The sequence below is a fragment of the Cebidichthys violaceus genome, unplaced genomic scaffold (genome assembly GCF_023349555.1).
Source record: "Cebidichthys violaceus isolate CVI_PGR_0920_01 unplaced genomic scaffold, fCebVio1.0.p SCAF_106, whole genome shotgun sequence".
NCBI lineage: Eukaryota > Metazoa > Chordata > Actinopteri > Perciformes > Stichaeidae > Cebidichthys > Cebidichthys violaceus.
Window position 1 is genome coordinate 144073 of NW_027176270.1, and position 17336 is coordinate 161408.

General features: G+C 45.8%; 1 protein-coding gene and 1 pseudogene across 3 annotated transcripts; both read right to left on the reverse strand.

The window, feature by feature from the left end:
- Positions 1-311: 311 nt before the first annotated feature.
- Positions 312-7351, reverse strand: LOC137888628 (protein arginine N-methyltransferase 3-like; annotated as a pseudogene).
- A 1592-nt stretch (positions 7352-8943) lies between these two features.
- htatip2 (HIV-1 Tat interactive protein 2) lies at positions 8944-15167 on the reverse strand. Of its 3 annotated transcripts, none has more exons than XM_068732226.1 (7): positions 14994-15167; positions 14090-14279; positions 13892-13999; positions 10777-10914; positions 10597-10658; positions 9787-10027; positions 8944-9627 (listed from the first exon to the last, which is right to left on the reverse strand). In XM_068732226.1, exons 1-6 carry the CDS (start codon positions 15107-15109, stop codon positions 9811-9813), a joined length of 831 nt encoding a protein of 276 aa, XP_068588327.1. In that variant the 5' UTR covers positions 15110-15167; the 3' UTR covers positions 8944-9627; positions 9787-9810. The 3 variants fall into 3 exon arrangements, with proteins under 3 accessions (XP_068588327.1, XP_068588343.1, XP_068588335.1); XM_068732242.1 differs by lacking the exon at positions 14994-15167 and adding an exon at positions 14698-14974; XM_068732234.1 differs by lacking the exon at positions 14994-15167 and adding an exon at positions 14469-14974.
- Between the last annotated feature and the right edge of the window lie 2169 nt (positions 15168-17336).

The following is a 17336-nucleotide window of genomic DNA, read 5'->3' on the forward strand; positions in this document are numbered from 1 at the left end:
GTGTGAGTGTGTAGGAGGAGAGAGGGGGGGGGGGGGGTGTTACACATCTTTTTTTAGCTGAAACTTCACCGCTGGCGAACCTGCGACGGCAGCCAGCATGCCAACACACACTCTCCGACAGCGAGTCAGTGGGCTGTAAAATTAAAACGTCCCTCTTTCCTTCAGCGAACCCCGTTGTTTCGCTTATACGACACTCTCTTACATAACGGTAATAATGGCAGTCATAACGGGCCCCCGACTCCAAAAAAAAAAAAAAAATGCATTTTCAGAGGCATGGGGGGGGGGGGGGGGGGGGGGGGGGTGCGATGGAGTGAAGTGGCTGCAGGTAGACTGAGGTAAATGACTCCGCTGTGGAGAGGCATGCTGCTGGAAAACTGGAAACGCTCACCACCTGAAATTGGAACTGAGGACTGTATCAAAAAGGTACCAACAGGGGGTCATCTACGTGTGTGTGTGTGTGTGTGTGTGTGTGTGTGTGCGTGTGTGTGTGTGTGCGTGTGACACTGCAGGCCTCGGACTGAAGCCCCTGCAGAGAAGAAGAAGGTGAGCGGTGAATGAGTCCGACCGCAGGTGTAAATTATGTGCATTATGGCCACGCGGCCTCACAGCAGCTCTATTGAAGTCAACCAGCTGCAAAAAATTAAAAAAAAGAAAAAGAAAAGAAAAGGTGGCTGGAGGTCACACAGACCTCTACTCCCACAATCCTTTGCTGCACACAAAGCCCAAACAACCTCCTCCTAGTGAGCTAATCTCCCTAAAAAAAAAGAAGAGAAAGTGACGGTTGTGATCGCGTCTCACCTGACGATGTCCATGGCCTGATAGATGATCCCTGATTGGTCGACGGCTATGACCTGCTTGGCCCCGGCTCTGGCGGCGAACATGGACAGTATGCCGGTCCCACAGCCCACATCGAGCACCACCTGCAGGACGGGAGGGTGGGGGGGAAGGAGGATTGGTTAGGATGAAATGGAACTGTTGGCTTTGACACGCTGTAGTGTGAACAAGGTTGTGCATGTTTTTAGAACCTATCAAAGCATTTCAGCCTGAAATCGGTTCGGAGGAGCTTTCCTTGCATTGGGAAAACCAAAATATGTACTAATAAAAGGAACAAGCAGCAACTGTCACGGAGGCTGCCTTTTATTTTGAAGGACTACATGAACTCCAACATCCAAGTCACCTCGAGCTGCTTTCGGCTTCCACGTTTGTACCGAGTCATCAAAGTTAACAGTCTGTAATGTTTGGCATGCTGTCTCCAGCACCTTAACTGCTCCCCAAAGCCCCCCCCCCCCCCCCCGTCTCTATTTAAGGCCGCTTTAACCTGCCCGCCCGGCGCTTCCCGTAGAAGGGGATAACGTACGTTCCCCCCATCAACCAAAAAGAACCTGCCTCCCCCACTCCACAGCATCATCCCGTCTAACCAGCAGCCGCCCACATAATGGATGGTGGTGATACAGGCTGCTGCTTTCTGCAGGGGGGGGTCGGGGGGGGGGGGGGGGGGGGGGGTTAAAGAAGGGGGGGTTGTTCTGGGGTTTGGTGGTGGATTGCATGTGTGCGTTATCAGCACTCTGCAGTCGGACATTCAAGGCGCTAATAAAGCCCACACTGTGTTTTAAATCACCGTCCTCTTATTAATGTCTTTCCTGCAAAGAGCGCGCACACACACACACACACCACACACACACACCACACACACACACACACACACACACACACACACACACACACACACCACACACACTTTAGGTTTTTCCTGTTAATGGTCCGCTTGGGCTGTACATTAAACCGGGCTACCCTTTCAAATACTGTACACACACACACCACACACACACACATTAATACACACACACACATTAATACACACCCACATCTGTTTGCATCTGGCTCACCTTGTCTCTGAACACTTCGGGGTTTGCGGTACATGAAGTCCGCGGTAACTCTCCGTGCGCACTTTGTCCTGCGGAGGAGAGAATCGGAGGTCAACGTCAGCTTGTCCCTATAAAATCGCTGTTGTTTATTAGCAGTGATGAAATGACAACAAAGAGTAGAAGAGAAGTTCATTCTCATGAACAAAAGTGGAGTTTTGCCGTTATTTTCTAACGCCACACAACGATCTCCCGCTTCCAGGACAAGTGAAACGCTCGCGCTTCAGCTCGTGACCTTTGTCCTTTAGCCGCCGCCGCCGCGTGTCCCGACTGCTACTGCACATGTGCAGAGTCTCAGCAGAGCTAAGAGGGAAGCGAGCCGGCTCTGGGGAAAAAATGATGCGTTTGACTATTGTTTTGATGACTTGCAAGCCTGAGAATGTTCAAAACTTAACGTAAAAATAAAATAAAACATGTTGACGTGTTTGAGGGAAAACACACAATTTACTGCCCGGGTTTTCTAAAGGCTAGGCTTTTAAAGATGATTTGCGTTCTCGGAGTTCTACGACTGTTTGCACGCGGACGTTTATGTTGTGATATACAGCGGCCTTATCGGCCACCCTTCAGGGAAGAGAAGAAGAAGACCCGGAGCATGTCACGTGAAGCGCTTTCGCCTCGCAGATAACGGCGGATCAAAAGCAGACGGTGAGGGGATTCTGGGAACGGTCAGAGCAAAATCCTACGGGACAGAAACACGAGCGGGGAGGGACCCACCGTGGAACCGAGGAGGTTCTATTGAGACGCTGAGCTCTCGGGAGGACATTCACATGAAAAGGAAGCTTTCAATTAGTTACTGTGATCGCCAAAGACTCGTCCACTGTACTTATTATAATAAGTGTTTTTAAATGCAAGAACAAAGACTTTACATTAGTGTTGTAGCGATCATGTGAGGGAGGAAATATTACAGCAACCGATTCACTTTTTTATTGTACATGTTGTATAAATATGGGTATTTGTTTTTAAGACGACGTGGTAAAATGAAGGCTATAATTTAAATGGGAAGACAATTCATTGTCCGGCCTTTCATTTCCACACCAGAACTCTTCTCTTAAAACTAAAAGTTATCGCAAAACGACTTACGATGGAACGACTCTGACCTTTTTTTTTTTCCCCGCGTCGCACGATTGGCCGGTGTCCCGTTTTTTTTTTTTTTTATATTAAAAGCAGGAACAAATTAAAGTGGATTCACGACGCCCTTTCATACGGTCTCTAAAAACACACACACACACACACATACACACACACACACGTCGTAGATGACGCACTCCACGGCGACCTGAGAAAGAGTTGAACACTTCTCTACCGCAAAGCCCCCCCCACCCCCCCCACCCCACACGTGGCTCTGAAGCAAGTTTAGAGCCTGACGCAGGCTTCAAATGACGCAAAACTTAACAGTGCTTGGCACCAATCAGGACAGCCAACAGGGATATGTCTAAGCACTGCGGTAAGTAGAACAGGAAGGGAGGAGACAGAGCTGACCCCCCCCCCCCACACCACACACACACACACACACACACACACACACACACACACACATAAAAGCCCCCCCCCCCCCCCAGCTTGCTGACACTTCCAGGTTTCAGCACTTGAGCACAGCGTAAAAAAAATAAAATTGTATTTCCACGTTTGGAGCGTCCGCCATGCAGGGGCACTGCCGGAGTCTCACTCGAGAGCTCGGCGCTTATTGCTGATTTATCACTTTTGTCCTCAGTATCAATGTGTGCATAAAGACGATGATTTTCCCTTCACGTGCTACATGGAAACCTTTCAGCCGAGACGGATGCTGATGAACCCCATTTCTCTCTGCAGAGACGGAGGGAGGGCGGCGGGAAGTGAGTCACGATGATAGTAATGGAGACCTGCAGGCCTGGTCAGTGTGTGGGTGTGTGTGCGTGTGTGCGTGTGTGTGTGTGTGCGTGTGTGTGTTGTGTCGGACCTCAGCATCTCCTCGTGGATTGCTGTAATGGGCCGTAGGAGCTGAAGTAGGCCTCGTCCTCGTCCTCTCGGAGCTCGGACACCGCGCTCAGGCTGCCGGTTCCGCTCGTCCCCGCGCTCAGCACCAGACCCTGAGCCAGCAGCCTGAGAGAAGCACAGCGGGGGGCGGATCCGCCCTTTTTAAGCGTCTCTTGTTGGGGACAAAGGGCGGCGAGCGGGAGAAGCAGAAAGCACACACAACCTTCATGCAGGACGTAGCGGTAAACGGAGGAGACGGGAGGCATTAATCTTTCCTAACTCTCTTCCAACCCCCCCAACCTCACTCTTTCTGTAATTTTCCCTTATTGCCCCCCCCCCCCACCCCCCTCCTCACTTTAACCTCAATGCTGCAGTGGAATTTTCCTTTCTCTTTTATATCCTTCCCCTTCCTCCCAAACTTCTTCAACAAGGTGCTCTAGTTGATGTTGCTGCAATACTGGGCTCACTGTGTCCCCCTGCTGGCCTCAGGAGGGCAGTGCAGAAGCAGATGCGACACACCGCAAGCTCTCCAGAACATCTAATTAGGACAATCACAATCACACACACACAGTAGTGATAAAGGAAGAGCGAAACCGACTTGAGTTTGTGCAGGTCGTCCATGGCTCTGGTCAGCGCCTCCTCTGAAGTACGGGCTCTCTCCTCAGCGGCCTGGGCCCTCTGCTGCAGTGCATCATGGGACTTGGTCCCAGAGGGCGGCGGGCACGTCGACGGGCCGGAGGAGCCCTCGCAGAGCTCCTCGGGGTCTGTCAAGAACCACAGAGAGGGGGGGGGGGACAAGCAAGAGACGTGTAACATCAAAGGCTCAGTGACGGTTAAGAGAAGCGGACGTGGAAAATCAGACTAAATCCATTCAGGTCTCATCTAAAAATGATAATCTGCTGAAATTCTGATTGTTCAGACCTTCCAGTAGTTTTAAAAAGACCTCTTGCAGGAAGTGAGTGTTGCCTTTTAGAGGGGAGAAGAGGCCGGGTTCTGCAGCCAGGCTGCATGCACTCCACCAGAGCTCTCTGCACCGACGCAGAATACCAACGCCGCTCCTCCTCCGAGGGGCTTTTCAACAGAGGATCCTGAGAAACAAATCACTGACTGCGGTGTCTGCGGACCGCACCGCAAACCTACAAGAGACAGCAACCTGAACCAGGTCCAACAACTTCTCTCCTCCCGAAATAAGACGTGAAGGAGTCGCCGTGTGTGAGAGACAAAACACGAAAGCCTCATCAAAGGTTTAAGGGGTCTCTTGTCTCTAGAATGTATTTTTTTAAAGCGTACTATAATGATTCAAACCACAAAACATGTATTTAGAAAAATATTGTTAAAGTGTCTCCTCTTATGTTGCCATTGGATACAGTGGTTTCTGGTCAGGCCTTTTTTCATTGGTGTAGCTTTTGCAAATGATCTGCAATGCAAAAACCCTGATATCCCCTACAACCTGAAAAACAGTGGACTGTTTCATGGTAAGCTGGGATACACACATACACACACACACACACACACACACACACACACACACACACACACACACACACACACACACGTGTGTATCTCTCTTTTGATCTGTGGCTGAATAGTGATAGACCTCCTGTTTATGAGGTGAAAAGTTGTACAGGGACACAAGTGAGTGAGTGAGTGAGTGAGTGAGTGAGTGAGAGAGAGAGAGAGAGAGAGAGAGAGAGAGAGAGAGAGAGAAAGAGAGAGAGAAAGAGAGAGTGACAGTGTGTGGGAGAGAGAGAAAGTGAGTGAGAGAGAGAGTGACAGTGTGTGTGAGAGAGAGAGAGAGAGAGAGAGAGAGAGAGAGGAGAGAGAGAGAGAGAGAGAAAGAGAGAGAGAAAGAGAGAGTGACAGTGTGTGGGAGAGAGAGAAAGTGAGTGAGAGAGAGAGTGACAGTGTGTGAGAGAGAGAGAGAGAGAGAAAGTGAGAGAGAGAGAGAGAGTGACAGTGTGTGTGAGAGAGAGAAAGTGAGTGAGAGAGACAGACAGACAGACAGACAGACAGAGAGAGAGAGAGAGAGAGAGTGAGACAGACAGACAGAGAGAGAGTGAGAGAGAGAGAGTGACAGTGTGAGTGAGAGAGAGAGAGTGACAGTGTGAGAGAGAGAGAGAGAGAGAGAGAGAAAGTGAGAGAGAGTGAGAGAGAGAGAGAGAGAGAGAGTGAGACAGAGACAGACAGACAGACAGACAGACAGAGAGAGAGAGAGAGAGAGAGAGAGAGAGAGAGAGAGAGACAGACAGACAGACAGACAGACAGACAGACAGACAGAGAGAGAGAGAGAGAGAGAGAGAGAGAGGAGAGAGAGTGTGTGTGTGTGTGTGTAGATTTTGTTGAGGGAATAGTTGTTTTCGATATCGGCCTCGTCGATTTTCTCGGCTTCCTCCATTACATCTCGTCGGCTGTGCCGCTCATTGAGAATGAGAGTTAATACTGGAGCACAATGTCAGAGGACCCCCCCCCTCAACCCTAACCCACCACCACCACACACTGTGCTCACTGTACCTGTCTGCAGCAGAGGGTCGTCCTGCAGGACTGGTCTCAGGAAGTCTTCGCTCTCCCAGGGTAAAGGAGCGTCCGGCAGGCCCCGTCAGACCGGATGCATCGCATTTCTATAAACGCAGAATTGTCCATAAAGAAAAAATGAAACTCAACAATATAACATGAACATTTAAACCACATCTCATCACAGACAATACGTACTGTTGACCGGATGAAGTTGATCATCTTGATGTAACCGTAGTCATCTAAATCTAATGAGGGGGTAAAAGAGAGAAGAGGGTGAGCCAATTTCATCAGAACCGAACAATCCTCCGGTTCTCCTCTGACTCTCTACTTACTGTGTTTTCTTATCACGTCCACGAGGCTGACCCGGTGCTCAGCCGTGCAGTGCTGCAGGGTGGCGGGCACGGAGTTCAGCCGCCTGAAACACAAACAACGACACCCGGTAGGACACTCTAAATGGAGACACTTACACTGTATCGTTCAGCTACTGAAGCCCACCTCACCTGTCACAGAACAGACACGCGACGTGAACCGGAACACTGTCCTCGTCCTCCTCCCACTGCCACGGCTCTTCGTCGTTATCCATGTCATCATCTTCATCATCACCGTCAGAGAGCTCCGGCATCTCGTCGGCAGCTCCGTCGCCGCCTGTCAACAGTAAACAAAAATACTCATTTACAAGCCGCTTTTGCACACGGCTACTTTTAGCAGCGTTGGTGTAGCTAAAAGCTAATTACTTTCACACAAGCAAAAAAAAATGTGCACCAACGTTACAACCATTACAGCTGCGGAAACCGGCTGTAACGACACATTGACAATGCGCAATGGAAATGTTCGCTAGCTAAAAGAAGCGCGTGCATTTTTAACAGCCACAGTGTTTTTTTAGGGGGGGTTTAAATGTGCTATTTACCAAACTCACGTGGGTCTGTGTATTCTGCCATGATGCCGCCTTGGTTACTGTGGACTTCCTGGTTGACGTTCGGTGACGTAAAGAAAAGGGGGCCGGGCCGAGTCGGAAGAGACACTTACAGATAACCACCACAAGATGTCGCCAGAGTTTAACTTATGAAATGATCTCAGATACTTTCTCTGCTCCGTGAAGGTGTAGAAGTATAATTTTACGACACTCACACGGTTTAACAGGTTTTACTGTCACCTATGATCTAAACTATCTAAATAAAAACTGAGAAGTAATTATAAAATACAGTTGATTGCGCTAAAATGTCAAGAAAAGTCTGAAGTTTTCTGCGGCCATCTTTGTTTGGCCGAAAAAATAATCAGCAACTTGGCAATCGGGTCAACGTCGCAATTAGAGTCTCTATAAAACATGGAAATGGCTTCAAAACATGAAGTATTGTCAAACGCTTCATGTATTTTTTGTTGAGTGTAAGTTATATTTTTGTGTATGTGGTTAACACACAATAATATAACGTTAATAGTCAGGAAAACCAGATGTTTAGCCAACTTTAAATTAAAAACAGAAGAACAAAAGTCAAGCAAAGTTTTAAATATGATTTATAAGTTGCATTAAATGCATCCGTTTAACCAGAATTGAATCATCGTTATAATTGCCCCCGATTCTGTTGGCCAGGTGGGAAACCTCTTTCCAAGAACTTTCTACCTGCAGCAGAACTAGCTTGGGACCATGTTTTTGTCAAAACCAGGCCTGAGGCGGCAGACGTTGGGTGTATCCTCTCGCTCCAGACATCACCGCGATGGTGCCTGACGCGTCAACTTCTCCTGCCGAACTGCTGCCAGGAGTCTGTCTTCTTGTGTACGAGTCTGACATTTTGCTCTGCCGTGACGAAGGCCTTAGGGCAGACCGTGCATCTTTTGAGACTCAGGCTTCAGACTAGACTTGAAGGCGTGGATATTCAGACTTGCTCTACTGCCGTGTGAAGAGACGGGGGTTCCTTCTGTTGTTGGGTTCAAAGCCTGCTGGAGCTTTGTCTACCCGATCAGGTGGACAACTCCCCGCTGATGTAGTTCTGGCATGGTCGATACGGGGTGGAGCAGAATTCAGATTTCACTTGATGAATCTTCTTATCAGGAAAAGAGAGTTCTTCGTTGCTTTGTCCTCGAAGTAACTGAGGCCGAGTTGAAGCCAGGCTTTAAATAAATGGCCGAGTTTGGCTTCTACGATCTTCTTCAGCGGAGTCAACGTTGCCGCTTGTCCCTCTGTCCACACTTGATGTCTTGGCACTCTGACTATAGTTGGTTCACTCCATCTTTTATATTCTCCTTTGTCATTCTGTCCCAGACCTCTATTAGTAAAGTCTAATCAGTGAGAGGCAGATCAGCTCAGTTGCTCCTCATTTTTGGGCTAATTACTGCACGGCCAAAGCTGCAGGAAGAGGAGAAAAGCTGTACGCCCCCCCCCCCCCCCCCCCCGCAAAAAACAATGTCAATTCTCCCTCTCAATATCACTTCTTGGGAGTAGAATGTTGTTTAAGTGTTCTGTTGAAATGTGCAGAAGCCATGATATTTGGAAAATGCTCATGTTAGGGCAAAACATTTGTGTATTTTGAATCAGAAGAGAATATGAACCCACAGACTCTCAGGTGTCAGGTTGGTTTTTATGTCATTGTTTAGAAGACAACTGCATTTTATAAGGAGTGACTGTCTTGTTACAAAGATGACGTCAAATAAACCAAAGCTACTGAATAAAAAAATCCCTATATCACACAAGCATTTAGAGCCCAATGAGTGTAACCACATTCAGCCACAAGGGGGCGCTGCTGGATCACGGAGAACAAGGTACGTTTATTTGAACATCATCTGTCAAACAAAAAGGCAATTTGAAGCGCTTCACTTAGAGCAACATGCACCAAAACACAAGTATAAGAAAATAAAAACAAAAATAAATAAAATGAATTAAAGCAGAAGACAGTTGTGTACAACTATGAAACAGAAATAAAACAATAAATTAAATAGAAATACCAGGAAGAAACAACAGCATAGATATGGTGATATGCATCCAATCCATTACATGCTGCAGTGCGCAGATATAGACACCGGATATTAAAAATCAAACACCCACAGAGTAAAATATTTATAATAATGTAATGAAAATATGTTAGAAGACATCCGATATTTTAATCTAGTCTAGCATAGACTCAAGCATCTACTTTAAGGCAGTTCAGTGCGTTGACTCAGAGTCGACGACGACGATGATGATGGTGATGATGATGATGATGGTGTGAATAGTGTTTGCAGTATTGGAGTTGTCTTTGTACATCCGCTGTAATGAGAAGATAAAATGAGAGCGTTTGAATACAGGTGACACAGAACATCACAGTGAACTCTGAACTGTCTTTGGCATATTTAACCCTGGACCCCATGTTCATTAGTCTAAGGACGTCCACATCAGATACAGATGTCAAGGAGCCGTCGCTCTCACCTCCGGGGTGCGTTTTCCTTCCACTCACTTCCCCGCGCTTTTCCCCAGAGCGGCGATGTCCTTGTTCTCCAGGATCTCAGACTTCTGCTCGGGTCGAAGCAGAGTGTTGGACGCCATCGCTTTGGCCACCGCTTGGATCGGGATGGACATGGACGTGGAGCACACGGCGGAAAAGGCACCCAAGAACTTCCTGGCCAGCCACTCCACGGGCCGACTCTCCTGCCTGTCGACCAACAGAACCCTGTTGGAGGAAAAAAAAAAAAAAAAAAAAAAACTTATTTTAGCCACCTATAAGAAAGTCAACATGTGAATATTCAGAACGTGGCGTACATAAACACACTGACTATGGACAAGAACCTCATAAGACCCCACTTCAAAAACACCCGGACTATACCTTTAAAATGTCACTCCCACACCGTTGAGATCAGTGATTAAAAAATGAATGTTTATATTTGTATTTATATTAAAAAAAACGATGTTTTAATATTGTATTATAAGCTATTAAGTGACGTCAGATCGGTGCATTAATATCACATTCTAAACCGCCAAATCAGCAGCAGGGGAGGAGTTGAAACTGAGCTCAATCACAGTCCCTGAAACATCAGTGAAGCACAACTCCTCTTCCTCTTCCTCTTCTCTAGCGGTGATACAAATGAAGCCACGGGGGAATGTGAGAGTCCATCCAGCAGCTATCACATGTCCTAATCCATTGCGACAATTAGATGCGTTTTGGTCGGCGATTATTCGTGTCAAATGGTGACTTGGAAGTCTTCAAAAATACATTTGAATTCAGTAAATGAGATCACTCACCCTGGTCTGTAAACGGCATATCTGTCAAAGCCCATCGCCTCAATCTCTGCTTCCACTTGTCCCTGGGGAAAACAAATCCGTTGTCAGTGATTGTCCAATGTCACTATTTAATGAGACAAACAGAGGGGGGGGGGGGGGACTTCAGTAGGCGGCCTGCAGCGGAGGGAGGGAATCAAACACCTTGACTTTGAGGTAGAGGAAGCTGCTGTCTTTGTCGGCTCCCCTGGAGGACTCCAGGTGGAACTGCGTGCAGCCTCCCGCTTTGGCGAGCTCCGCCGACTTCAGGATGTAGTCGTGATCAACGCGGATGAATCCTTCCTGAAGCAACAGGAGAACGTGACCTTTGACAGCGTTTCATAATTAAAGAACAAAATCCTTCTTAATACCTCAGAATATATAAACAATAAAAACACATTTCACTAATGCGACAAACATCTTAAACCTTGTGATTTTTTAATAACTTATCTGTGGTTATTATTGCAGTATTACTATTTGTTGCCCCTTCATACCGTTCATCCATAAGTGGAATACCAAACACTTGAATAAGTCATTTAATACATGGCTTGAGAATAAAATATACATTCACAGTCAAACACTGTTTTAACCCCAAAACAAGTGTGCATGAAAGATATACCCCGACCAATACTGCACTTTTTAAGACAATATGATGTAAATATTTGAGGTTTTTAAAACTCTTTATATATATATATATATATATATATATATATTTCTTTTATATATATATATATAAATAATATATATATATATATATATTTCTTTTATATATATATATATATATATATTTCTTTTATATATATATATAAATAAAATAAATTATATATATATATTGTATATCTATCGGCCTAGTCAGTTTATCAGTCTAGAACTATTGGAAATGCAACTCCATCAAATCCTATCATACTGTTCACAGTATTCTGGTAACTTGTGCCTCAGTTCAACAGTAGAATCTTAACTGATCCGTCAGTTCAGCACCAGCAGTGGATCTGTAGTGTGTAGTGTGTAGTGTTCAGTGTGTAGTGTTCAGTGTGTAGTGTTCAGTGTGTAGTGTTCAGTGTGTAGTGTGTAGTGTGTAGTGTTCAGTGTGTAGTGTGTAGTGTTCAGTGTGTAGTGTTCAGTGTGTAGTGTTCAGTGTGTAGTGTTCAGTGTGTAGTGTTCAGTGTGTAGTGTTCAGTGTGTAGTGTGTAGTGTGTAGTGTTCAGTGTGTAGTGTGTAGTGTGTAGTGTTCAGTGTGTAGTGTTCAGTGTGTAGTGTTCAGTGTTCAGTGTGTAGTGTTCAGTGTTCAGTGTGTAGTGTGTAGTGTGTAGTGTTCAGTGTGTAGTGTTCAGTGTGTAGTGTGTAGTGTTCAGTGTGTAGTGTTCAGTGTGTAGTGTTCAGTGTTCAGTGTGTAGTGTGTAGTGTGTAGTGTGTAGTGTTCAGTGTGTAGTGTGTAGTGTGTAGTGTTCAGTGTGTAGTGTTCAGTGTGTAGTGTGTAGTGTGTAGTGTTCAGTGTGTAGTGTGTAGTGTTCAGTGTGTAGTGTGTAGTGTTCAGTGTGTAGTGTGTAGTGTGTAGTGTGTAGTGTGTAGTGTTCAGTGTGTAGTGTGTAGTGTGTAGTGTGTAGTGTTCAGTGTGTAGTGTGTAGTGTAGTGTTCAGTGTGTAGTGTGTAGTGTTCAGTGTGTAGTGTTCAGTGTGTAGTGTTCAGTGTTCAGTGTGTAGTGTTCAGTGTTCAGTGTGTAGTGTGTAGTGTGTAGTGTGTAGTGTGTAGTGTTCAGTGTGTAGTGTGTAGTGTTCAGTGTGTAGTGTTCAGTGTGTAGTGTGTAGTGTTCAGTGTGTAGTGTGTAGTGTGTAGTGTTCAGTGTGTAGTGTGTAGTGTGTAGTGTTCAGTGTGTAGTGTTCAGTGTGTAGTGTGTAGTGTTCAGTGTGTAGTGTTCAGTGTGTAGTGTGTAGTGTTCAGTGTGTAGTGTGTAGTGTGTAGTGTTCAGTGTGTAGTGTGTAGTGTGTAGTGTTCAGTGTGTAGTGTTCAGTGTGTAGTGTTCAGTGTGTAGTGTTCAGTGTGTAGTGTGTAGTGTTCAGTGTGTAGTGTGTAGTGTTCAGTGTGTAGTGTGTAGTGTTCAGTGTGTAGTGTGTAGTGTGTAGTGTTCAGTGTGTAGTGTGTAGTGTGTAGTGTTCAGTGTTCAGTGTGTAGTGTGTAGTGTTCAGTGTGTAGTGTTCAGTGTGTAGTGTGTAGTGTTCAGTGTGTAGTGTTCAGTGTGTAGTGTGTAGTGTTCAGTGTGTAGTGTTCAGTGTGTAGTGTTCAGTGTTCAGTGTGTAGTGTTCAGTGTTCAGTGTGTAGTGTGTAGTGTGTAGTGTGTAGTGTGTAGTGTTCAGTGTGTAGTGTGTAGTGTTCAGTGTGTAGTGTTCAGTGTGTAGTGTGTAGTGTTCAGTGTGTAGTGTGTAGTGTGTAGTGTTCAGTGTGTAGTGTGTAGTGTGTAGTGTTCAGTGTGTAGTGTTCAGTGTGTAGTGTGTAGTGTTCAGTGTGTAGTGTTCAGTGTGTAGTGTGTAGTGTTCAGTGTTCAGTGTGTAGTGTGTAGTGTTCAGTGTGTAGTGTTCAGTGTGTAGTGTGTAGTGTTCAGTGTGTAGTGTTCAGTGTGTAGTGTTCAGTGTTCAGTGTGTAGTGTTCAGTGTTCAGTGTGTAGTGTGTAGTGTGTAGTGTGTAGTGTGTAGTGTTCAGTGTGTAGTGTGTAGTGTTCAGTGTGTAGTGTTCAGTGTGTAGTGTGTAGTGTTCAGTGTGTAGTGTGTAGTGTGTAGTGTTCAGTGTGTAGTGTGTAGTGTGTAGTGTTCAGTGTGTAGTGTTCAGTGTGTAGTGTGTAGTGTTCAGTGTGTAGTGTTCAGTGTGTAGTGTGTAGTGTTCAGTGTGTAGTGTGTAGTGTGTAGTGTTCAGTGTGTAGTGTGTAGTGTGTAGTGTTCAGTGTGTAGTGTTCAGTGTGTAGTGTTCAGTGTGTAGTGTGTAGTGTTCAGTGTGTAGTGTTCAGTGTGTAGTGTGTAGTGTTCAGTGTGTAGTGTGTAGTGTTCAGTGTGTAGTGTGTAGTGTGTAGTGTTCAGTGTGTAGTGTGTAGTGTGTAGTGTTCAGTGTTCAGTGTGTAGTGTGTAGTGTTCAGTGTGTAGTGTTCAGTGTGTAGTGTTCAGTGTGTAGTGTGTAGTGTTCAGTGTTCAGTGTGTAGTGTTCAGTGTGTAGTGTGTAGTGTGTAGTGTGTAGTGTTCAGTGTGTAGTGTGTAGTGTGTAGTGTTCAGTGTGTAGTGTGTAGTGTTTAACTCACGGTCCCTGCTTTTGCTTTGGTTGTTCCCAGGCAGCAGTAGCCCACATCGTGGCCCTGGAAGGCTGCGGCATAATCGTCAAGCTTCTCAAAGTCCACCACCTCCTGTACCTGGAGGCATAGAAAGACAAACGCAAACAAAAACGTCACTCTCAACATGATACATGTCATGATAATGGACTAGAGAATCAACCCACTGACCAGGGCTTCACTCGCTCCATCTTCAAAGGAGAGCCGTCTCCTCCCGATGAGGGTAATCTTGGAGAAGATGTTGCGCCCCAGCAGCTCTTGAAGCAAGCTCTTGCCCGATTCCCCAGAGGCACCGAGGATGAAGCAGCTTTTATTTTGCTGCCTGAAGTTTTCCTCCAGAGTCTTCATGTCCTCGGCCATGCTGTGTGTGTGTGTGTGTGTGTGTGTGTGTGTGTGTGTGTGTGTGTGTGTGTGTGTGTGTGTGTGTGTGTGTGCCAAAAAAAACCAAAAGTGCCTGCTATTAGCATGAGTTCAGGTGATGCTCAAAAAGCAAACAAAGTGTATTATAATGCAGGCAATGCATGCAAATGTGACAACATTGTTTATTTACCATCTCGGTATAAAGGCGTGATTTCACATACTAATTTTGGGCAAACCCCTAACTTTAGAAATGGACTCTGCAATAGGCTGGACACCATATTAAAACAATAAAAACTCTGATCTAGTCGACACAATACACGACGAATTAACGAGAAGACGCCTATAATTTAGAATCCAGTCCTGGTTTTGTTTCGCAGGGTGAATACGTTTCCCAAAAAGTGAAGTAGCTTTAAATGCACCTGTTTGTTAACGGGGTTCGGTCTGACTCCGGGAGGAACGGTTAATAATGACGTCGTTGCTTCTCTCTTCATCGTTTACATTTGTAGCTAACATTGAACATTCCTCGTGCTCGCATTCAGATGACGTAACGTTACCTGTGACCGTGTCCCCGGTGTTAGCAGGTTAGCGGTTAAACTGAAGCGTGTGTGTGTGTGTGTGTGTGTGTGTGTGTGTGTGTGTGTGTGTGTGTATGTGTGTGTGTGTGTGTGTGTGTGTGTGTGTGTGTGTGTGTGTGCAGAGAAGCCCCGGTGTTTACCTCGTGTACTTAACCGGATCGGGGTCGTCGAAATAACTTAAAAGCGCCGCGACGACAACAATGACGGCCGTTAAGAGCCAGGTCGCTTTTCCGAGGGTCGTGTCCGGTATGTTCATAACAGACGCTGCTAGGGAGCAACGGTTACATTGCGGCAACACTTCCTGGTTGCTTCATCTTCACTGACGGTGCTCGTTGATAGGCTGAGAGGGGGGGGGGGGGAAACAAGTATACATCATCGTCTCCGTCAACGAGATGATGGCAATAATGTTCATTGTGTATTTTATGTATTTGGTGTTGTCGTTAATTCAACAGGAAGGGAGAGATCTTTGAACTTCAACACGCCAGTCTCATCCTCATTTTCCACCATGGAAAACGTCTGCGCATGCGCACTTGACTTTTTTTTAAAAAAACCCGGAAAAATAGATTATTATATGGATTTCAAGAATATCTTACAACTGTAGAATGATACAATATTATGTATTTATTTTCCAATTTAATTTCTATATCGTGCTCCATTACAACATATTAGTGTCCACCTGTTGCACTAAATTGCTTATTTTTGGTCTACTTACCATCGTTATCTCTCAATATTAGATTAATAATGCAACTCTTTGAAAGGGAAAGTTACAAACATTTATTTAAAGTGGGGTTCAATTTGTGCATAAGCATGACCGGGCATTTTGTCCAACTTTGTGTACGCGTAAATAGTAATCTACTACCACAGTCCTCGTTCAGGATAAAAGACGGATAACTTCTTTTATTTTTTTGCCCTTAGGAAAGTGGGTTTTTTTTGCGAGGTATTGAACCATATTTTTACACAGATCAAAAAAACATCTCCTTGCAATCTTCTTGCATTATTCCCATCCGTCATTAAGACGGTTTTGTGTCTTTCTTCACTGTCGGTTATAGAGATGCATGTTGTCCAGTGGAGGAAGAAGTACTCCGATATTTTACTTGAGCTAAAGCGATACCACAGAGTAGAAACTTTCTCTCACGGCGCTCTGAGTGTCCTGGTTCACCTGCAGAGCGCTTCGCTTTTCTAGTTGCAGGGAGCGAACAAACTAAAGCTGTGTAGGTTAAGGGGAAAGTGATTGCTGTCATCAAACCCTTTTAGTTCATGTGGCAGAAGAAATAAAAGCCATTCATGACAAGTCAAGAGCTGGTCCTCTTTACTCCATTAGACTGGACCAGCCTACATGCGAGATGCTGTTCAGCCAGTGTGTGGTCTCTTCCCAAATGGTTGGTTCACACTCAAAATGTTTGCTGGCAATTAAAAGCTTCTTTTACATAAGAAACATGTGCAGAAAAAAACCATTTCAAATATGTTAAAAATCTCGATACTAGCTCTACTGAAAGCAGGGTCTTGAAGGCTCTCCGTACTTACATCCTGATAGAATCCATTCACACATCTTGCACTGTATAAAAAGTAATAATGAAAAGCTTTTTTTAAACACGTTTAGGAGGCATTGGATCTCATTGGAATATGTAGAAGAGATGTCCGGGATATGGCGGCCTGGACCCGGAGTGCTAACCAAACCCTGAAACATGTATTTGCCTTTTGTCAGACCATCGGGGGGGGGGGGGGGGTTCATTAGCCAAAACCTCCACACAAAGAAAGCGAGTCCAGTCACATGCAATGAATTCATCAACGCTCCATGTTTTTAACACCCCTGCCACTTGGAACACAAGGCATCGACCTAATAGAATAGAATATGATGGAGCCGGGGGATGAATCTGATCCTTTAAATTTGTCAGCAGTCGGAGACAGAAAGGAGGTTGGGAGAAGAGGCCTTTAACCGGCACTCTGCTGAAATGAAATGTCGCCTCTTTGTTCCTTAGCCGCGGGTGCTAATTGGGCCTAGCGGCGGGGGGCGAGGAAAGCCGCCGCTGGGCTCCTGTCTGTCACACCTGTTGAGTCATTGTCTCTCGCATTGATCAGACAGGAAGTTGGAGTGAGGAGGCTTATGCCTCAGTGGGTGCGTGGCAGAAACGTGGTTCAATTTCCTTTTAGAGCTCCGCTGCTGGAGGTGGAAATACCAACGGTGGTCAGTGGTCAATTGCGTTCCGACCATTGATTAGCTCGCACTAAAGGACATATGGATCATAAAGAGTTGGGTTTTTTTTATTGGGTTTTCACATCCTTAACACCTTAATCAAAGTCCCTCCTGCATTTCCTCAGCGCTGCGTAACGCCTGAGGTCTCTGCCACGCAGTGTAGAGCGGCGGACGGACGGATTAGAGAGACCTCGGCACACAACTGCAGAATGCCGTAGTGGGACCGCTTGAGTCACGTTGGACAATAAAACTCCAACCACAGGAAAGTCACAGCTCAACGGAGATGAGG